The 24,112-nt window shown below is 37.2% G+C and overlaps 1 protein-coding gene and 1 pseudogene across 4 annotated transcripts in view; both read left to right on the top strand.

Annotated features, from left to right (window-relative positions):
• The window catches only part of LOC115210541 (transcription factor mef2A), a 229,993-nt gene that overhangs the window by 177,858 nt on the left and 28,023 nt on the right, over positions 1-24,112 (top strand). For all 4 annotated transcript variants that reach the window (XM_036502277.1, XM_036502275.1, XM_036502276.1 and 1 more), the window contains one exon: positions 15,061-18,145. In XM_036502277.1, coding sequence (XP_036358170.1) covers positions 15,061-18,145 — 3,085 coding nt within the window. The remainder of the gene's footprint in view (positions 1-15,060; positions 18,146-24,112) is intronic.
• On the top strand, positions 20,359-20,473 carry LOC115211281 (annotated as a pseudogene).

Raw genomic sequence — 24,112 nt, 5'->3', positions numbered from 1 at the left:
TTCATAATATGGCGTGGGTAGTCCATAGAAGTAGAATTGCTTGCATGGAGAGCCGCCTAGCCAAGGGAGTTAATCTACTTTTCGGAATGTCCTATATGCTTGTGTTTTAAAGATTTTATTTGTAGAAGTACTAAAGTGCTTCATTACACACTTGCAGAGAACTCTGTCCATACCTCACCCATGTTCAGGCAAGTGACTTTGAAATGGAATGCACTTCCTTGAGGCTAAAATGTGTATCATTGAGAGAGTTGTGGTTTATTTCTCTGTAAGCAACAGAAAGAAGTATTTCTTTGATGCACTACTAAGCTTTTTTCTGTCTGCAATGGATTCACTATATGGTCTCTCAACATACTAGAAATAGCAGCCGAATTGCCCTTAAATAACAGTCTACTTTCTTAGAAGACACAAGGGGAAGAATAAATTGGCTAAAGCAATCCTAAGCACATTGTGGTTGAAATAGATAAACCATAGTGGTCATAGCAACAATACCTTTTGATCACAGGTGTATGAACTTCATCAGAGATGACTTATGTCAAAACAACCAGAATAATCTTACGCAGAAAAGTGGAGGTGTTACAACAGTAACAAACGAAATAAATAGAGGTCAACTGTACTGTGGGAAATTTTATTTCTCCCCCTCAAAATCAGTCTTAACCGGTGTGGTTGCCATTCAGAATGACGTATATTGAGGGTACGTACCACTAACGTCAGACATTAACTAAGGTGCATAGGAGATGATTCATAATCTCACATATTTAATACATTTAGAATTTATATATAATTTCAAACAAGGTCAGAATAACTTTATGCATTTAAATAACCCTGAGTATTTATTCTCTCCTTGTCCTTCATAAACCATACCGAGTTTGTATAATTTCAAGAGAGATTGATGGAGATGGTGATAAAGAAGTTAGTGTCAGTTAGAAGTAGTTCATAAGAAGTGGGGATACACAGCTGACCCTTTTCCTACCGCTTCTCAATATAAGGAATATTTTAACCCTATTGCATGTAAACCGGTGATATCTGGCCATGCTTTTCTACTTATTTTATGCTCAAACAGGCCTCATCTGGCCTCCCACACCTACCCTACAATGTCGTACTGAAAATAAACAATTGCATCATTCAAATCTCGAAGCTACAAGATAATGCAGGATTAATTCTAAACAATGTGAATAAATAAGGGTTACATTTAAGAGGGTAATCTGAATGGTAAAGGGCAAAAGCTTTCAGGCTATACATTGGGTCCTTTTTCTTCTCAAACCTCTCTCCTCCTCAGACTTTTATTCTTTTACTTCTTTCAGTCATTTGACTGTGGCCATGCTGGAGCACTGCCTCGAATCTTTAGTTGAATGACTCAATCTCAGTACTTATTTTTAAAGCCTGATACTTATTCTATTGATCTCTTTTGCTGAACTGCTAAGTTATGGAGATGTAGACATGCCAACACCAGTTGTTAAGCAGTGATGGAGGAACAAACATAGACACAGAGACATACATGCACAAACACATATACGACAAGCTTCTTTCAGTTTCCATCTTCCAAATCCACTCAAGGCTTTGGTCATCCTGAGGCTATAGTAAAAGACACTTGCCCAAGATGTCTTACAGTGGGATTGAACCTGGAGCCATGTAGTTGGGAAGCTAAGTTCTTACCACACAGCCACACCTTGTACTAAGAGGGATTAAATGCTCAAATCTGTTTCAAGCTCCTCTGAAGAATATCCTACAACTGATAACAACACTTAGACACAAAGGATTTACTGCTACACTTTATCAAAAGTTAAAGCTGGTTTTATAATAGATAGTATTCTTTGTTGTTGTTATTACTATATTTTATATCATGTATTTTGTGAAAATTAATATCATAGGTCAAGTTACTTAGCCAATCATAGGCTCACTGCAACTTGAAGGGTAGTTAAACATACCAGTATATCTGTTTTTTTACCAATATATACCAGTGAATCGCTCTCTCTCTCTCTCATACATAAACTTGCACATACAGACATTGCTGTATTGTTAAGAAGGTCATTTTCCAAGCACATGTGTTTTAGTTCTACTGTATGGCACCTTGGGCATGTGTCTTTTACAATAGTCCTGTGCCAACCAAAGCCTTGTGAATAAATTTGATAAACTGAAACTGAAAGAAGCTTGTGTGTGTGTATACATGATAATGATGATTATATATGTATATATATTTCATATATGTGTGTGTGCATTGCACAACTTAGTTTACATTTGTACTTCTCTGAAAGCCATAGAAGTACAGGTTGTGGCTTTATCATTTCCCTGCCAACAAATTGTCAGTTGGCCTTTTCTTTGACAGAATTCCCTTGCTGGAAAAAAATGGTTAAGGTTTGTGACAAGAAGGGCATTCAGCTGTAAAACAATGCGTCAGTAATAAGTATATAGATATATTGATTGTATATAGATAATTGATTGTATATAGTTATGTTGATTATATATTATATTTGTTAGAATAGCTACAAAGACAGGCAGACAGACAGACCCACATTCACACACACATGTATGTACACATGAGAGCTTTTGGCACAGTTTCTGGCTGCATATTTCAGGCTCATACAATTGGTCAACCTAGAGTTATTGATGGTAAAAGAAAGACTTTGAGATCAATCTGATGGAACACAACTATCCCCTTATTCCGTGCTGAATAGTTTAGGTATTTGGAAAATTCTTTCCATGGAACAGATACTTCCAAGATAAGTTCTGGAAAATTATTCATCTCACTTTATCATAAAGAAAATCTTATTTTCCCTTTACATTTGAAATTCTGATATCAAATAGCTTTGGCTCCTCCTCCTCCTTTTCTCTTCCTCTGCCTCCTGCACCTCCTCCTATATAATGTGAGTGCGACAGCTGTGATAAGGAAAAAACAACTTCTCTTATGCACATTTTGCAATTTTGCCGTGTCAACATTTATGAATGTTGGTTAATTTAATTGACTTGTTAGGATTGCAGGAGATTTGCTTTTTATTTATTCAGATTTGGATTCTTATAAAATTCACTCACATCATTTCTCCAATGGTTTTCTACTACCATAGGAGATTGAATGTCAGTAAATTGTTTTGCTAACTAATCAAATTGTCTTACTCACTATCACACACACCATATCCACAAATGTCTCAAAACTCACAAAGCAGTTCATTTCATTTGCATTGCAAGATTTACCAACAGAAACTCGCTCTTATGCACTACTTCCTTACTCTCTCTCTCTCTCTCTCTCTCTCTCTCTCTCCCTCTCTCTAGAGTCAGTTTCATTCTACTTGGGAACATATGTAACAGTGGTAATAGCTATTGTTCTTGTTGTTTAGACACTGCTCAGTCCTGATGAAACTGATTTACAATCAAAGATGTTCTTAGATGGGATCATACTATCTTACCTTTTATCTTTTCTTTCACCTGTTTTCACTCATTGGACTGCAGCCATGCTAGGGCACCATCTTGAAGGGTTTTAGTCAAACATAAACCCCAGTACACTTACTCTATCTGTCACTTTTGCTGAACAGCTAAAACATAGGGTTGTAAACAAATCAATAGTAGTTGTCATGTGTGCTGGGAGCAGGGACAAGCACAAAAACATATACACATAAGCTGTCAACTTGTTTCCGTCTACCAAATTCACTTGCAAGGCTAGGGCTACAGCAGAAGATATTTGCATTGCAACTATATGGTTACAGGTTCAATCCCACTGCACAGTACCTTAGGTAAGTGTTGTCTGCTCTAACCTGGGACAACCAATGCCTTGTGAGTGAATTTGGTTGATGGAAATTGGGTGGAAATCTGTCATGTGTGTATATATGTGTGTGTGTGAGTGTGTGTAAGTATTTATATATATATGTGTGTGCATGCAGGTGCAGGTTTTGCTGTGTGGTAAGAAGCTGGTGAGCTGGCAGAAACATTAGCATGCCAGGCGAAATGCCTAGTGGTATTTCATCTGCCGCTACGTTCTGGGTTCAAATTCCGCCGAGGTTGACTTTGCCTTTCATCCTTTCAGTGTCGATAAATTAAGTACCAGTTACGCACTGGGGTTAATGTAATCAACTTAATCCCTTTGCCTGTCCTTGTTTGTCCCCTCTATGTTTAGCCCCTTGTGAGCAATAAAGAAATAAGAAGCTGAGTTCAGTCCACTGCATGACACCTAGAACAAGTGTTTTCTACTATAGCCTTGGGCCAACCACAGTTTTGTGAGTGGATTTGGTAAACAGAAACTGAAAGAATCTTGTCATACATACATCCGTGCAAGCGTACGTGTGTACATACACACATATATATATATATATATAATGTGTGTCTTTGTGTCTGTGCTTGTTCCCCACCACCATATGACAACCAGCGTTGGTATGTTTAAATCCTCATTGCCTGGTAGTTCAGCAAAAGTAACCAATAGAATAAGTACCGAGTTTTTTAAAAAAAAATACTTGGGTCAGTTCATTCTACTAAAAATTCCTCAAAGTAGTGCCTCCCGCATGGATGCTGTCTAATGATCGAAACAAGTAAAAGAAAAGCCATATACATATTATATATGCATATATAGGCACAGGCATGGTTGTGAGGTAAGCAGCTTGCTTTTCAACCACATGATCCTGGGTTCGTTCATACTGCTTGGCACCTTGAACAAATGTCTTCCACTCCTTGGGCCACCCAAAGCCCTGTAAGTGGATTTGGTAGACAGAGACTGAAAGAAGCATGTTGTATATGTATGTATATATATATGTATATATAGGCGCAGGAGTGGCTGTGCGGTAAGTAGCTTGCTTACCAACCACATGGTTCCGGGTTCAGTCCCACTGTGTGGCATCTTGGGCAAGTGTCTTCTACTATAGCCTCGGGCTGAAACAAAAGATATATATTTATAGGTCAGGCATAGCTGTTTTAAGAGAAGTGCTTCCTGAATGCTTTTGAGTTCAATCCTACTATATAGCATCCCAGACAAGTGTCTTTGACTATATAGTCCTGGGCCAACCAAAACCTTGTGAGTGGATTAGTAACCAGAAACTGAAAAAGAAGCATGTTTTTGTGTAAATGTGTGTGTGTGTGTGTGTGTGAATATTTTTATGTATGTTTTTATATATATATATATATATACACACATATATACATTTGTGTATATGTGTGTTTTGTAATAAGGATGCAAATATGTCTATGTATGTATGCATATTTGTGTTTGTCTAATAATAATAAAGTTATTAAGAGACAGTAATGTAAATAGAGTATAAAAAGCTTGTTGATTTAACTGCTGACTAAATCCACAAAATGGAATATATGTTTGAATTTACCATTTACTATTTGAGAAACAAAATGGAGATAGAAATAGGATTCTAAAGAGTAAATTTTTCAGAAAATCAGCAGAAACAAAACTGAATTCTGTTGCCCTGGAGGAGTAAGCGGTGGTAGTGGTAGTGGTACTTTTGGTAGTGGTGGTGGTGATGGTGACTGTGGTAGTATAGTATTTCTTGTTCCTTGTTGCTAATTAGCTCGAGGTCAACCTGAATACATAGACCTATAATCAAAAGCATTCTAAATTGACATTATCCAGCTTGCCCTTCCAACTGGCAGAATCATTAGCATGCTGGGCAAAATGCTAACCAGTATTTTGCCCAGTATTACTTTCTGAGTTCAAATTCCACCAAGGTCAACTTTACCTTTCATCCACTCAGGCTCGATAAATTAAGTACCAGTGAAACACTGGGGTTGATGTAATCAACTAGTCCCCTTTCCTCTAAAATTTTTACCTCGAGTAGGAAGGATTATCCAGCTTGTCCTTCCATTTTTAAAGATACCAGAGTGTGTGAATTGAGGGAAATTTGGCTGTTATATCTTGCCTGTTGAGTGACCATGTAAAGCAGTCATTACTAACTTGAGACTCATAGGACTTTTCCTGAATGGCACACCTAATGGGAAAATTTTCTTGATATTTTAGTTGTGCAAAACCCACCTGATGCTAAGTCATGTCTCATGTGACTCACTTCTCATAAAAGGTTGCCTGAACCTGATGCAGAGTCTCTCTTGGCTTGAAAAAAAATTATATGATTGTTATTTAAACTTAAAATTGCTTTGATTGAATGTATAATCTGTTTTTCCTGGGACTAGTACATGCTAAAGTACTTAATCTGATATGTTACTCAACCATGAGTAGGTCATGCTAGTTGTAAGTTGAGTCTTCCCCATAATTTAGCGGTTTTGCAAAAGAAGCCATTACTGGAGTTGATACATTGGACTAAGAAAATTCTTCAAGGTGGTTCCCTGGGCATGGATGCAGTCTGAAACACATAAAAGATAGAACAGAAACATTCATTTATACAACTGCCACACAATATCAGGTTTCTTTCAGTTTCCATCTACAAATCCATTCGCAGGGCTTGGAATTCTAGTAAAAGACACTTGCCCAAGGGTCTGCACAGTAGGACTGAACCTGAAGCAATATGGTTAGAAAATAAACTTCTCAACCATGCCACAAAGCCTGAACTATAAAATAGTGGCTGCCAAATGTTGCATTATTGTGCAGTGGTATGGTGTGAAAATAACAAAAATTATATTTAAAAATATGGGAAATGTACAAGTGAAATTCTTTATTTCATGTATTGGATAAAAAAAAAATGGTATTTAGTAACTTTCTCCAGATAAAACTATTTATAGGCTAAAATATATAAATACCTTTATGCACAAAGTGTGCCAAAGTATTTATTTCCTCTAGAGTGCACTACAAGTTAAAGAAGTTTAAGAACTGCTGTTAGAAAGTAAGAATTGAGTGGAAGAAGTGCAGGGAGTTTTTTTTTTTTTTTTTTTGTCTCACTTAGCAACACATTTTTTTTTTCTTTCTGTGCAAAAGCAAGGCAAGAGTGAGGAGGACTTTGCTGGTATGAACATGTGATGCAAATGGATAATGGATACCAGATGAAACAGTGCGGTGCCATGTGCTGTTTGTCGAGGCTAGGTAGGTTAGTAGGTTGGTAGATATCCATAGGAGAAAGGAGATTGGGAAATAGGTGGCAAGAGTTGGGGATGTCAGTTTTGAAACTGAAATTGCTGAGTCTCAACAAATGAGATGACAAAGGATCACTGCAAGCGATGACAGAACTGTCATCATGGGAAAACTGTAATTAAATCAATGATGCAGAGTCTTAAATGTTGCTCTCAACTCTCTCCAAAATGTGTACATATATACTATATGACCCAGTTAAAGAAATACCCTTGAGATTAAACAAGTGGTTATTTTTATTATTATTAAGAATCCAACATATTTAAATGTGTTTGTGTTTATTATTATAATTATTGAGAGAACAGCACACACCATAGACGTGAAGCTGGGGCACAAATATACGAAGCCCAATATATACCCATCATGACTACCCATCTGATAAAAGTACACCAGGCACATGCAGTCACAACCACATGAGGGTGACATAGTGGACTCATATCCGGATAGACAATGCATGACCTTGCGGTGGGGCCCAGTTAGAATTTTCCTCAGGTCAAGTAGCTCATCCTGCTCAAGAGGTCCCTGAATAAGGATTGTTTAAAGATGATGGATGAAACTCACGTGTTTCCAGAGGAAATTATTCAAACTCCAAAGAATTCTACTTAACACACGGCTATGATGCTCTCCAACTACTCCTTCTTGTGATCAGAAAGGGTTACAGACTTGACACAGGTTATAGGAACATAAACCTTCTTCCACGAAAATGTCGCTTAAACTGTGCTCTAAATGGAGGTGTAGTGAAATCCTATTTTATGGACTCAACTATGTTCTAAAATAAGTCGAGAGGTAAGCTACTATAAATCAGCGCAAACTTTCCGGACAACCCAATACATCTTTTCAAGTTCTGTCCCACTGGACAAGTATCTTCTGCTATAGCCACAGGACTCCTAATGTCTTGTGAGTGGATATGGTAGGCAGGAATTATGTGGAATCCATCATATATATATACACATGTGTGTGTGCATTTGTTACTGACCCCTTGTCTTGTCTTTGCATAATAGTTGTAAACAAGTGTTGCTGTCATGAGAGTGGTGCCCTTCATTTCCAACCTTCCAAGCAAACAGGTCTGGCCATGGGAAAAATATTACCTTATCTGACAGCTTGTATAGCATACTTATAAAAGAAAAGGCCTAGGGAAATCACCCACTATTTTATGATATACACAAAGTCAGTGTTCAGGGAAATGTTGTGGTTTAAAATTGCTGTCTGCTTTATAAGCTCATGTACACCATAAAAGCTGGCAGTGAGCAAGAAAATAAGTGACAAACAATTAAGAGAAAGGAGTGGTGTTTGAGAAATAGATAAATAGATAAAATGTAAGAGCAAAGAGCAGACCACAACTCTTTAACTTTTTAGCAGTTGAACCAGTCATATCTTGCCGAAATATTCAACTGGATTTATGTTTAAACTGGCTGGATCTGGCCTTAAAAATAAACAATCATGCCACTGAAGTTTGAAATGCATGACTAATTCAGATGAATTTCTTTTATTTTCTTTTACTTGTTTCAGTCTTTAGACTGTGGCCATGCTGGGGCACTACCTTGAAGAATTTTAGTCCTACTTAGTAGCATTACTACTGTACTTAGTAGTATTACTGGTTATGATATGCCAAGAAATTATGATAAATACAAATTTATATCATTGGTTCCTACATACATTTCCCCATTGTGATGGTTTGGAGCTCTGCACTGGATGGTCTAAGTGCAATGGGATTGCTTAATAACAAGTGATCATCATCAGAGTAACACTTTATTGCATTAGGTTACTGTTGTGTGGACGCCCCCAGACGATGAAGTAGGCTAGCCCAATATGTAGATATAGAAGAAGTCTAGATGTCAAGAGTTGAGTAGAGGTCATCCGAACGTGCGATATAACTGTGGCGACACAGTCCCAGAACCATAAGCAAAAGCAGAACCAACACGTAGGTCGAACGGGAAAAGAAAACCTACAGAAATTATGGAAATCAACGCTAAGAGAAAAAGATATGCCAGTTTCTCACCGAGGAAATAAAATTGATAAATTCAGGTTTAAAAAACTCAAAAAGGGGAGATGTTGTGTGGATGCCCCCAGACGATGAAGTAGGCTGGACCAATACGTAGATATAGAAGTCAAGACGTCAGAGTTGAGTAGAGGTCATCAGAACGTTCGATATAACAGTTACAAAGATCTAATGTCTTAGGCTTGGATTTAAATCTTATATATTTGAAAAAATGAATAGAGATGGCTTTTGGGGGGATAGTTTTTGTTTTAATGATAATATTAAAAGTTACTCAAATGAGTTTCAAGGTTTTCAATAGCTGTTTTCAAACTGAAATTCTGTGGTTTAGAAGGTTGTTTATATAGCAAATGATTTTTTTCTTACAAGTATACAAATAAAAATAAATAAATTTTTTTTATTTGTATACTTGTAAGAAAAAATCTTTTGCTATGTAAACAATCTTCTAAACCACAGAATTTCAGTTTGAAAACAGCTATCGAAACTCATTAGGGTAACTGTAAACATTACCATTAAAATAAATATTATACCCACAAAAGCCATCTCTACTCATTTTTTCAAATATATTATACTGTACCCAGAACTTTTTCTATTATTCTACTATATATATGAAGGGTGTGAAGGGTAAATTGTCGCCATTTTAGGTTTTTAATTTCGCGCATGCACATAGTTTTTGATTTTGTTGACTACACTGTGCAGTAGGGTAAGTTTGGGCATCATCTTTGAGAAAAACAGCACCACGATGCAATTTTGTCTGCTAGAAATTTGGAAACAACATGCTGTACTGCTTGGCAATCGTGCCGGAAGATCCAATACAAACATTTCTGAGTGTTTGCCGTGTCCTCAAAACATGTTTTGAGAGTGATAAAAATCAGACATCCAATCACATCATGGTGTTTGGAGTGATCACTAGTGATGGTGATGTTATGCCTCCATTCATCTTCCTACATGACCTCAGACTCAACATGGAGGCCTGCATCAAGTTCCAGGAGGAGGTAGTACTGTCCTTAATCAAGAAAATGGTTGCTGGAAGACCCTATGTCTGGCAACAAGATTATGCATGCCACACAAGCAGGAGAACCCAGTCATGGCTGTCAGACAATTTCTGCGACTACATCACCTTTAACATCTGGCCACCTAACTCCCCAGACTGCAACCCCCTTGATTATTATGTGTGGGGTGCAGTTGTATGAGATACCAACAAAACTTGTAACACACCAAAGATGAACTGAAGGCAAGGATTATGGCAGCATTCACCAACTTAAACAAGGAGACCATCCAGAAGAGTTGCAGGAGATTCTGAAGTCTACTGGATTCTGTGGTTGAAGCTGATGGCGATTTTATTGAATAAGTTTACACTTTAGTATTTCAAGATGTTTTTATGTTAATTTTGGTAAATATATCAGTTAAAATGAGATGTCAGTGTTATTTTCATTTTTGCATAATTTAGATGACATACTGGCCTTATGCATAATTTAGATGACATACTGCATCCTATGTATATATATATATATATATACATATAAATAAATAAATGGAGTTTAACGCAGGTGTAATTCAAATATTTTTTCCGTGTTAATTGGTAACAAGGGAAAAATACAGACATCTATTTATATACACATATATATATATATATATATATATATATAATATATTGTATAGGCAAAATTAAGTCATTACTAATTGTGATTATATGTGCTACAAGTGCATATATTGCTAGAAATAACAGTTAAGCCACTTATAGTTGTGGAAAAGCACATTTATATACAGTGACAGGGTAGATAACTGCTCCTTGAGTGAAGCAAAGCTAGAACATTGCATGGCACAGTTTCTTCCTAATAGGAATGTGAATAAATAAGTATTACATTTGATAAAATAATCTGAATGTGACAAACATAGCAGTTGAAATTTTGAGTTATTCAGGAATTGAAATATCGGGCCCAGTTGTGTGTGCCTTTGTCTTTACCTCCACCTGCTCTCCACTTCAATGCTGGTTTGTTTACATCCCTATAACTTAGTGGTTCAGCGAAGAAGACCAATAGAATAAGTATCAGACTTAAAAATAAGTACTGGGATCAGTGACACTGACTATCTCCCTCCCCTCAAAATTAGTGGCCTTATGCCTAAACCAGAAATCATTATTACCTCCGCCAAGGAAAGAGGTTATGTTTTCATCAGCATTGGTTTGTCCGTCTGTGTGCAAAATAACTCAAAAAGTTGTGAACAGTATTTGATGAAACTTGCAGGAAAAGTTGGTAATGACACAAGGAACAGATGGTGAAATTTTGGTAGTGATCTGGGAATTTTTATGGATTCTTGAAGGATTTATCATTTGTTATATTTACATTACATGAAGTATTACAATGTTACATTCATTGATTATCTCCCTTGAAAACATTCATCATTTCCACGTAACCTATGGTGGCATTGCTGTTTCCAAAGTTCATTATTGTTTCTCTATTAGTAATTTTACTCATGTATCTATCTTAAAAGGAGCTGCTTGGCGGAGGTCTGCGCTCTCCAAGTGCTTTTCTAGTTATATTTTCATTACTTGTATATAGCCCTCCCTTTCTGAAGAACAACTTTGCTCAACTCCTTCTTCTGCTTCTTTACAACATGAAGAAAAATTATTTTCTGTTTTAACATCTCCTCTTGCTTGGCCAGGTATTTCCAATGAACTTGCCAACTTATTATTTTGTTTTAATTTTTTTTTTTTTTCTCTTCTTTAAATACCAAAAATTCTTTGCTGAATCATTTTAGTTTTTACCTACATTTTACTTACTTTCCCAGCTTTCTTTCATCTCAGTTTTGTTCCATTATTTGTAAATACTTCCCTCACGTGGATTTAATGTTGTCTTTCTCTCTCCCTCTCTCTCTCCCTCCCTCCCTCCCTCTCCCCGCACTCTCTCTCATATCTTGATATATTTGCCCTCTCCCTTATTCCCAGTTTCCCTCCTTTCATTCAGTTCAACTGTGTTTCTATTTTTGATACTACTTTCCCTTGCTGTCCATACTTTCATTCATAGCTCTGTTCTTTACTGATTAGGATGGTAGTTCATGTTTTACTCTCATTCTCACAGTTCTGAGTTTGCTTCCCTCACATACTCACAGATACGCGCACACACACATACATACACACACATTCATTCTCATATATTTCTTTAGAAAAAGCTCTTCAATCAATAATTTCACTTCATTTTGTAGAATATTTCAGTCCTGTTGTCTACCTTTCTGACAGGGACAACATATAAAAAAATGTTTTAAAAATCTGCCTTTTTTTTCTTTTTAAAACTAAAACAAGGGGAAACAAAGAAAAATAGTTGGAAAAAAAAAGTAGTACTGACCTCACTGTTATATAGTGTTGCCTAAGTACTAATAACCAGAAAAGAAAAAAAAAACTTTAAAAAGGTTAATAATGACTGGAATGGCTGTGTGGTAAGAAGTGTCAAGCATTTGTTAATTATTCAGTTCTGTGGATATCTGCAGAAATTGTTGCATAGCTTAGTTCTACGTATCTTTGGTTGCCTAGCTCAGGTCTATAGACCATTGTAGTCTAGAAATGGTTACTAGCTAACCTGAGGAAATAAAGTTACTGTTTGTTCTCAGTTACTAGCCCCAGTCAAGTTAGTATTTTGATAGTAGCATGAAATTAAGGTTTAGAGTTGGGAAGATATCAAGATCTATGATCAATATTTTGATCTTTATCTAGGCCTTATATTACAATATCTGAATTTCTCTAAATTTTCAGCTGTCAAATTTGTTCCAGAAGCAGCATCTCTTGTTCTATCCATGTGTCTCGCTATTTCTCACACCCCACTCTTTCTTGCTAACTGTCAACATATAAGGTGCATGAGCTTATAAAGCATACAGTAATTTTTTAAGCCACAACACTTGTCTATCTAAACTTTGACCTTGTGCATATTGCAAAATACAAGGTAATTTTCCTAGGCAATTTCTCTTATAGCATGCTTATATAGTATGCTTTATAAGTTGTCAAATAAAGTAATATTTTCCAACGTCCAGATCTCTTTGCTAGAAGATTAGAAATGAAGGGGACCACTCTCATCATGACAGTGACACTGGTTTAAAACTATCATGCAAAAGACAAAGCAAGTAGACAGAAACATATGCACAAACACACGCATGCATGTGCATGCACGCACACACACACACACACACAACTGGTTTCTTTCAGTTTCCGTCTATCAAATCCACTCATATGGCTTTGGTAAGCCTGTAAAAAAAATACTTGCTCGTGGTGCCATTCAGTGGGATAAAACCATTTGTTTGGGAAGCAAACTTCTTACTTGACAACCCTACCTGTATCTATAGCCACACCTGCCCCAATAACCATGCCCATGCCTTGAAGCCATGCATCTTGTTTTAATTCTGTGAAGCATTTTTATAATATAATTCTAAACCTTATTTTGTTTGTTTACACTGAGCGTAATGACTATGTTGACTTCAAAGTGTATTCCAGTAACAAATAATTGCATCAAAAATTGATGTTTTAATGGTGTTTCATAAACTGTTGTCACAACAAAACTATCACATTTCAAAATGTTGACGCTCTTGTGCTTTTCTTAAAGATTACTACTGAATTGCAAGCTCAAAACTAATTGCTGAATGAAGATATTAACTAGTGCCTTGCTTTGGAAAGAGATATACATAAAACTGAAAATGCTTAAACTGAAAGGCAATGGGAACATGAAAATTGGGGAATAATTATTGTAGGTATGGCAAAGCACAGACATTGTTGTGTGGTAAGAAACTTGCTTCCCAACCACAAGGTTTTGGATTCAATTTCACTGTGTGGTACCTTATCTTCTACAATAGCCCTGGTTTGACCAAAGCCTTGTGGGTAGATTTGGTAGACAGAAATTTAACCTTTTCATTACTGTATTTATTTTTAGATGCTCTGTGTTTCTTTCAATTACTTTAAATATAACAAAGAATTTAGTAAAATAACTTAGTTATCATTCAGCTAGTGTTAGGAACATAAATTGTGACTAAGGTTTGGTGGAAGATTTTAATTCATAACTTATGAAAACAAGACATTTGTACTCAGAGCCAGAGCCGGTTTCAGCCGGGTTGGTAATGAAAGGGTTAAAGAAGCCTGTTGTGTACATATGTATATCTGTGTGTGCATATGTTACTGTCTCCTTACCCTGACATCATGTGATAGTTGTAAACTAGTATCACCATCAAGCAAGTGGTCCTTCATTTCCAATATTTGGTCAAAACATGTCTGATTATGGTGGAATGTTACCTTGCTTGGGAACAGGTGAGGGTTGGTGGCAGAAAGGGCATCCAGCTACAGAAAATATCTGCATCAATGAATTCTATCTGATCCATGCAAGCATGGGAAAGTGGACATTAAAATGATGATGATGCTAAAGGTGTAGAGATAAAATAGTCATAGATCCATTTCTGTTGCAAGCAATTTCATTCATTATGTTCTTGGGTTTAAGCAATTTATTCTACATTGTTTCAGTTCACCTGATATCTGAAATATGTATGTGATCATCGTCATCAAGAATACTAGCATCTTATCCCTGAGGGGCTTTATTTTTTTATTTGTAGTTGATGTTTAGCTCCTAGTTTGTTGCGACTGATCAAACTTATGACAAAAATCATTCTGGTTATGTCCATCCTGTCTGATGTTTGAGGGAAATTTAGCAGCTATTTTTAGCATGTTGTATAACCATAGAGAGGCCATTTTCATAGCTCAATATGTTAGAAACAACTATTGAAGCAAAAAGCAAGTCAGCCTTCCAAGGCAGTCCAGTCATGACAGTCTTGTTTTATTCAGTTATACCATAGTGGGACTACAATATGTACTGTGTTCTTCCTTTTAAGACAGCAAGGTGTGATTAAGACAGTAGAGCATGGTTTGTTGAAATTTGGCAGCTATTTGGAGCAGGTTCAATGTTCATGAAGATGTTCCTTTGTTGACTCATGTTATACATGTGTGTACATTTATATTTGGTAGGAGGAGACCTTTCCCCTAAAATTTCCAATTCTAAATATTGATATGATTTTCATATATTTATTTTCTCTATTTCAGTTGATGGAGTACCGTGATGCACCTCCCAGCCCTTCAACATCAAGTGTCACTTCAGTATCAGCATCTGGTTTGGATGCTCTCAGTTCTCCTACTACCCCAGCTTCTCCTGTACCTGAAGAAATGGATGATGAACGTCTTCCAAATGAACTGCTGGAGGAGATATGCGAGGATATGGGCATAAAGGACAGTATGGATATTGATTTAATTGACTACATGATGGACCAGACATCACAGATGAACAACACACAAACAAATGAAAACTACTGCAACTCTGTAGATATTACTCATCAAATGCATAGAACACCAGATATGGGAATGGGGATGAAAGGTCCAATGATGCCAAACTTATCAATGCCAATGGGTAAAGAGAACATTCAGCATATGAGTAGCCCTCATTATCCGCTCATGAACAACGTGTCTTCTTCACTGCCCCGTCATATGTCTGGGAAACCAATGCATCATGGTAAATCTTCCCAGTCTTACGTTGGTAAAGCAATCAGTGCACCTCTTCACATGCAGTCAGAGCAAGGGTTCAAAGCTCCTTGCGCTCCAACACAACTAACCTCATCAGTTCCATCAAATTCCACCAATAAACACAGTAACTATCACCCAATGCCTCAAAGTCAACAACAAACCACTCCCACCAACTGCATGCATTCCTCCTACATGTCATCATCTATGACTCATAGCTGTTGTGGTGGCTCTCATCAACATCATCCACATTGCTCTACACCTTCATCGGGAGAAAATTCTAACTTTCATACTCGAACAGTAACCTTTGCTGAAGGCCCACCCAAAATTATGAACCATAACCCCACATCTTCAAAATACAATATGGTGGGTATTGGCAGCAGTAATGATGTACACCACCATAACAGTAATAACAACAACAATAACTGTCCTCAATCTCAGAATCACGGACATGCTCCTCCTGGGAAACCTGAAATGTATCGTCAACATAACTCAGCCTACGCTTTACAGCCTCAGAACAAATATGGCCGTCCCTCACCCCCTGTGGTCAATGTCCAAAATATGCAACACCACATGAAAATGTCAAACAATCATCACAACTTCAATAACACTGCAAAACTATCACATGCAGATTGTTTGCACCAGCCAATGCGTCCTATGTCGAACTGCAGCTTTAAGTATGATGACCAGCAGTTGGCTGCTTTACAAAAGGGTAACAATGGTAGAACTTTAGAGTCACCCCTTGATCAGGGCTACTTCTCTGGAGATGCAGCAAGTGTGAAAAGTTACAGTTCCCAGTCTTCGGTATGCCAAAGTAACGACATGTTGTCATCACAAGATAGCTTGACCATCAAAACAGAGCCTTCCCAGCAGCATCACCACCCACAGCAAATGATGTATAACAGGTCGGACATGGCCGGACAATCAGTTGTGAAGACTGAAAACATGATGATGTCTGGTGCCGCAATGAACCAAAATCAAAGAGAACATCTTTCTAACATGAAGCAATATTCTTCCCAGCAACAAGCTAATGCATATGCTTCCTGCAACAAACAATCATCTCATCAAGGTTGTATACAGCAATATGGGTTTAATATGTCTACAAATATGTCAACATGTTCATCAGATCCATCACAGAAATCAGTTCAATCTAAAATACTTCCACGACTCAATCATAGCAAAGATGTGGCTCCCTACACAGTGCCTAGTAACAATGGGCAGGCCACAATTAATCCTTATCATGAATTTTCTCAAGGTGTACCCACTTCTGATCAATCTGGTTTGGACAATAATAATGCAGTTGTAGACTTTCCCACCAACTTTGGAAAAGAATCTCTGAATTCTGAACATAATCAGAACCCTTGCCAAAGAGTTGGTAACTATGGCAGCTCAGATTATACTGGTCAACCCAATGGAAGTTGTATCATGACAAACTCTGACTTTCCTCCATCTAATTCTCACTCCTCTAACATCCCACCTCAGCCCTCCCCTAATACTTCTTTCACTAATTACAGATCGCAAGGTAGTGAAATGGGTCAGGCAATGCAACAAACAATGGCCCATTCAGGACCGGCTTATCAGAGTGCCTGTTTACCAAAAGGGTTGGAAGCTAACCAGCATTTGCAACATAACGCGGAGCATGTTGGGGGTTACCCTGGGATGCCTAACCAGTTAGCACCAATTATGAAACCATTTAAACAAGACCCTGATAGTCAAGGGTATAGTGCTCAAAAACAACCCTATATGCATGATGCTCACATGACATCACAGAATCAACTGCCAGCACAATCGTGGTCACAGCAACAACATCATCAGCAACAGCAACAACAGCAGCAGCAGCAGCAACAGTTACATCAGCAACAAGGATACCCTCCTATGAATATGAACAATTCTTTACAAATGCATCATTCAAATTCACGCTATATGTGCCCCCGGAGTGCAGTCCGGCCGCCGTCACAGTGTGTCCAATCATCTGTACCACCTCATTCCATTTCAAACCCCAACATGTCACACATGGAAATTAGAAACAGAGTAGGGATGGATCTTCCATCTAACCATTTAGGTCCTCACCATCATCCAAACATGCTGAACGGCAATATGCCACCACAGGCATGTCCCCAGGGTAATTGGCCAGTAGATATGGGGAGAGGGGCAAATGTTAATCATCAAGTTCCGCAGCCTGTAAATTCAATGCAACCTGTACAAATGGTGCCTCAGGCCAAAATTCCTAATGCTGGACTTCAACATATGCAGTTTCCTCCGCATTCTGGAGATCCAAACTGTCAAATGGGGGTTTCTACAAACTGTAAGTTTTCTCACCGTCCACCAATGCTGTCTTCGCAAGAAGCATTTATTGAACATCTCATCATGGACAAATCTAGTGCTTACCGCTCTCATCCCCTCTTCCCACTGCTCCGGGATTTGATGATTACTTACATGAACTTCAACTCCCAATCCATCCATTACCAACTAATCCAGCATTTACCAAGTCAGTTTGAACGCTTACTTCAAAACTTCTTAAACCGAAACCCACCTCGGGGAGATTACCAAAGCAACTACGCTGTTGAAAGTGTTATCATGGATGCACTTCGATATGCACACAGTTCTCTCATTGGTAAGTTCTCAAAGATTTTGATATTATATTTGGACTTTATGATTGATATCCTTACTGGGTAAATTTTTCATTTCTATTCTATTCTAGTCCTTCCAACTTATCTATTTATTATCATATATTGTGATTTGTGCACAATAATAGTGTTATTGTTTACAAGTTTCCATTGGGCCCATCACTGTTTCTCTTTATTTCTGACTGTTGGCAGTAACAAAAGAGTGTCTGTTACTTGGTGGGGAAAACAAATACCACAAGGCTCTTTGCTTGACAAGCACAATTTCTCTTTTCTCATTAGTGTTAACATCTTTTGCCAGGATACATTGGTGAATGATACACATGTTTTTATGTCACCGACCCACATCTACCACACAGCCATGCCTGCGCCTATAAGTAGAAGACACTTGTCCAAGGTGGCATACTGTAGGACTAAACATGAAACCATGTGGTTATGAAGTAAACTTCATGACTACACAGTCAAACCAGTTTTGTTATCATTATCATCATTTAACATCCATTTCCCCTGCTGTCATGGGTTGGACAATTTGACAGGAGTTGACAAGCCAGAAGACTGCATCAGATTTCACTGTCTATTTTGGCATGGTTTTTACAGCTGAATGCCCATCTTAATGCTAGCCATCTTACAGAGTGGATCGAGTGCTTCTTGTGTGGCACCAGCAATGGCAAGGTCTACTTTTGCATGGTTTTTACAGCTGGATGCCTTTCCAAGTGCCAACCACTTTACAGTATGGACTGGATGTCACAGGCATAGCTGAATTTCCTTCATAACCATGTAGTTTCAGGTTCTCTCCTGCTGTGTGGCACCCTGGGCAAGTCAAGTGTCTTCTGCTGTGTTTACAAGCTAGCCATCTTTGCATGATGTAGTTTATGTAAAAAATGGTGATTTTGTGTTTATTTCTCCCAAATAACAATATGTCTTGTAGCTGCATCTTGCAAGGACAAGTGGAATAGAAAGAATGAAAATCTCTTACTGAAAAACCAGGTAAGGGGAAGACTTGTGACAGGAAGATTATCCAGCTGTCAAATATTGCCTTGAATAAGTCTTCATCAAAGCAAGCCAGCATGGAAAGGTGGACATAAACACACACACACAGACACATAAAATAATATATATATTAAATATATATATCCAACCCATGCTAGTTTAGGAAATGGATGTTAAATGATGATATGTATGATGGGCTTCAATGAAGTTTCCATCAACTAAATTTCACTCTCAGTGTATTGGGCAGCCTGTGATAGGAAGCATTTCCTCAGGTGTTGCAGGTTGTGAAATTTACTTCTTGACCACACAGCCATGCTCATATCAGAACTAACTTGCTGAAACTTATCCTGTTATTTACAAAAACAAGGATTGTTGTTTGTGGTGGTGTTGATGGCGACGGCAGTGTGCTTATCTATTTGGCTATTTTGTTTATAATAATTCTTAATTTTGGAGTGTATTTTGTTGACATTGTCATTGAGCTCTCTATTGTTTGTGTTCTTCTTGGTGTGTCTGTACCTATAGATAGTCAGAGAGATAGACTGATAGATAGGTAGATAGGTAGCAGTTATATTATTTTACGTATCTGTTTACATTATATATACACTTTTGAAAGGATGTATATGCTTCTTAGTTCTTATCACCTTCAAGCCACACAGAAATCTCAGAGTAACATCAAAATATTATCTGCATTCTGTTTCTTTTGCATACTTCTAATTCACTTTTGTGTGAATATGTTTATGTGTGTGTGTGTGTGTATATATATATAGTTTGCTGTTCCATTAAGGTAAGATAAACAAAAAAAAGTACCCCATTCAGTGAGAGACACATATCATTTAATGTACATAGTATAAAGATATGAGCTACATATAGTTTTTTGCTTTGTGTCACCAAATAATCTCCAGGCTCTGAGCACATGGTCTATTCTATTCAGTTTGCAAAGCAGGACACTTGTACAAGGTAATATGAAGAGAAAAAAAATGAGAAGCTAGACATGTGAGTGTGTGCACATGCTTGTGTGAAGGTGCGTTGTAGTCTCTTTGTCTCAACATCATGTGATAGTTGTAAACGGGTGTCATTGTCATGCCAGCAGTGTCCTTTCCAAAAAAAACAAGCTATGGGAAAATATTACCTTGCTTGAGAACTGGTGTAGATTGGCAACAGGAAGAGCAAGCATGGACAAGTGGCCACTAAAATGATGATGTGTGTGTGTGTGGCTTGCAGCCATATCACATTGAATGCACTGGTTCTTGTCCAATCTCCAAAGTTAAGCGATGTTGAGCCTAGTACTTAGATGGGTGACCACTTGGGAAGCCTATGTGTTGTAAGCATCTTACACTTTGACACATCAAGCTAAGTAAAATCACTGGCTTCCACACTTATCGAGCTAAGTAAAATCATTGTTTTCGACATATACAGGCTTGTCCTATCAGGTGCCAGTGCCACTTAAAAAGCACAAGTGATTGGCTTTAGGAAGGGCATCCAACTGCAAAAAACCATGCCTCAATAGACAGTTGGAGTCTGGACAGCCCCATGTCAAACCGTCCATCCCATGCCAGCATGGAGAGCAGAATTTAAACGGTGATGATGATGGTGATATACATATATATATATATATATACAAATTGAGATAGGGGTTGTAAATGCAACCCTCTATGGGATAACGCATATCCAATATACTGCTAGTGAAGTACCCAACAAAGTTAATACATAAATGTTAATGATTGCGATGCAATCAATTCATTTACTGTATTATATGGGCAAAGGTAAAATGATTTACCACAAATTATTAATACAAGATAAGAAAATGAAGAAACACATCCAAATCAAATATCAATTACCAGATAATACTCAATCACATACTTTATTAAACTACCCTACAGTCTCTTATGTGGTGGTTTAATAAAGTATGTGATTGAGTATTATCTGGTAATTGATATTTGATTTGGATGTGTTTCTCCATTTTCTTATCTTGTATATATATATATATATATATATATGTTTACTGCTGTGATTTTTGCTACTAAGGTATCGGTTAAACTTTTGATTAATCTACTACAAGATTATTCATCTTTCTATTTCACATAATATATATATATATATATATATATATATATATATATACAAGCATCTAAGTCAAATAGTCTGGTTCTGTGTATATGCAAATTGTTTTCTACTCAAACTTTCATTTTCATGCACAAATAGGAATTTATGTGCCTTGTTTTCCAAAAACTTGATAAAAAGTTATTATGGAGATTCAGCTTGCTGTACACCTGTAATTGAGGATTTGTGTATATATGTATCTGCATGTGTGTGTGTGTGTATGTGCATATATATATATGTAAGGGTAATCCCTTACTATTTACAAAAAGTATATATTTATATGTATGTGCATGTCTTTCTCTCTCTTATATATATATATATATATACATATATATATATATATATATATATATATATATATATATATATATATATATATATATATATATATATATACACACACACACACGCACATGCATAGAGAGAGAGCTGGTGGGTGGAGATATGAAAACATTCTAGACCAATGAAGATATCAGCTGCATTTTGTGGCAAAAGATGTTATATTGCTATTCAATTTGTATTATAAAGCGTTATTTTAATATCAGCTTACTTACTTAGCACACTGTTTGCATTTTCCATACAGTTACTTTTTTAAGACTATGCAATATATTAAAATTATTGCAGTAATTTCTTTTTAAACACTTCACCATTGCCTTGCTTCTAAATTGTATAGTGAGGGCGCGTGGCTTAGTGGTTAGGGCATTCGGCTCATGATCGTAAGGTTGTGAGTTCGATTCCCGGCGACGCGTTGTGTTCTTGAGCAAGACACTTTATTTCACGTTGCTCCAGTCCACTCAGCTGGCAAAAATGAGTTGTACTTGTATTTCAAAGGGTCAGCCTTGTCACTCTCTGTGTCACGCTGATTATCCCCGAGAACTACGTTAAGGGTACACGTGTCTGTGGAATGCTCAGCCATTTGCACGTTAATTTCACGAGCAAGCTGTTCCGTTGATCGTATCAGCTGGGACCCTCGTCGTCGTAACCGGCGGAGTCTTTAAATTGTATACATGTTATTCTGCTAATTAAAGTGTGTTAAAAATATTCCATGTATATATGTGTATGTGTGTGTATATATGTGTGTGTGTGTGTGTGTGTGTGTGTGTGTGTCTATGTATGTATGTAGATGTGTGTGTGTATAACTTCATGAAGCCCTATTACACCCTCATAGAAACCACACTATGCTGTCTACTTAGTTCAGACCAATATAAAAAGCATATATTCCCACAAAAATAGCAGCAGCATCAATAGCTATTTTATTTTTCTAGCCAATGAAGGAGATTCTCCATAAGACTGTACAAACTTGCTAGAAATGACAACCTAATCACCCTCAAATATTTGCATAGATATTTATTGGAAAAAAGGAAGTGCACTTTGGGGTGTTTTATTATTACCATTTTATTATTAAGGCAGTGATTTGGCACTATTGTTGACATGCCAGCCAAATGCTTAACGGCCTTATGTTCTGCAATCAAATTCTGCCAAGGTTGACTTTGCCTTTCATCCTTTTGGGGTCGATGAATTAAGTACCAGTGAAACACTGTGCTTGATGTAATCGACTAGTCACCTCACCCCAAATTTCAGGCCTTGTGCCTTTAGTAGAAAGGATTATTATCATTATCATTATTATTATTATTATTAAGGCAGTGATCTGGCAGAATCATTAGCATGCTAGGCAAAATACTTAGCACTATTTTATTTATCTTTATGTTCTATGGTCAAATTCCACTGAAGTTGACTCTGACGTTCATCCTTTCACAGTTAATTAAATAAGTACCAGTTGAGCACTGGGGTTGATGTAATCAACTACTCCCAGGCCCCAAAATACGAAGCCTATAGTAGAAAAGATTGCTGTTTTTCTTGTTAATTATTATTGTTTGCTGTTATTGTCATTTCACTTCTCAAAGCTCTCAATTTCACTTGCTGCAACTAATTGCATCAAAGTGGAAAACAACCTGTTGTCAAAGGTTTCACAGGGTTTTCATCTACAATATCTAACATCCTAATGCCAATCTCAAAATCCTCACAGTCCCCATTAAAGCAGTTTTCTGAGCATGCTGTACTCTTGTGACTCTTAAATTTTTTTCAAGAAATTCCTCAAACTTGGTTGTTAATGCTCTGGGATGGCAATTACTTTCTTCAATGCCCACATTCTTGCAATCTCATCTTGTAGCGACTTGTACTTCTCAATCTTTTCCACTTGTTAATCCCCAGGTATGGCAATACCTATGATCTTGGTTTCCTTCATTATTTTATCAGCTACAACAATGTCTGATCTGCAAACAATCAATGAATCACACTGGATTGTAAAATCCCACAAGATCTTTATATTCATTATTCCCAGTGACACCTTCTGCTCTATGCTCATACCATTTCAGTGTCCTTTTATTATTGCACTTCTCACACAGTCTTCAATGAACATACCTAGCTATGTTACCATGCCTCCTTTTGTATTCCTGTTGAGTCAGTTTGCTACACTCACTCACATATGTAGGACTTTCTTTCTATTTATTTCCTCATACTTGTTTTTTGTCCATCTAACAACACTTGTGCCATATTGCATTAAGGAAACCACCCATGTATTTATTTCCTTGATTTTTGTTCTTTCTATTGAGTCTACTCTTCATAATTAACCTGGTTCTCCTGTGGTATTCTCGCCTAAAGCTTTCTTTCATCTCATTCTCCTTGGTCTTGTCATACTCTAAAATACCCAGACGCTTATATCCATCCATCTCAATATCCTTGATGCTCTCGCTGTTGGTTAGTTCTTGGGTAGTTACCCTTTTACTTGTTTCAGTCATTTGACTGTGGCCATGCTGGAGCACCACCTTTGGTCGAGCAAATCAATCCCAGGACTTATTCTTTGTAAG

Source organism: Octopus sinensis, linkage group LG4 (genome assembly GCF_006345805.1).
Source record: "Octopus sinensis linkage group LG4, ASM634580v1, whole genome shotgun sequence".
Taxonomy (NCBI): domain Eukaryota; kingdom Metazoa; phylum Mollusca; class Cephalopoda; order Octopoda; family Octopodidae; genus Octopus; species Octopus sinensis.
This window is presented reverse-complemented; position numbering and strand designations above follow the sequence as displayed.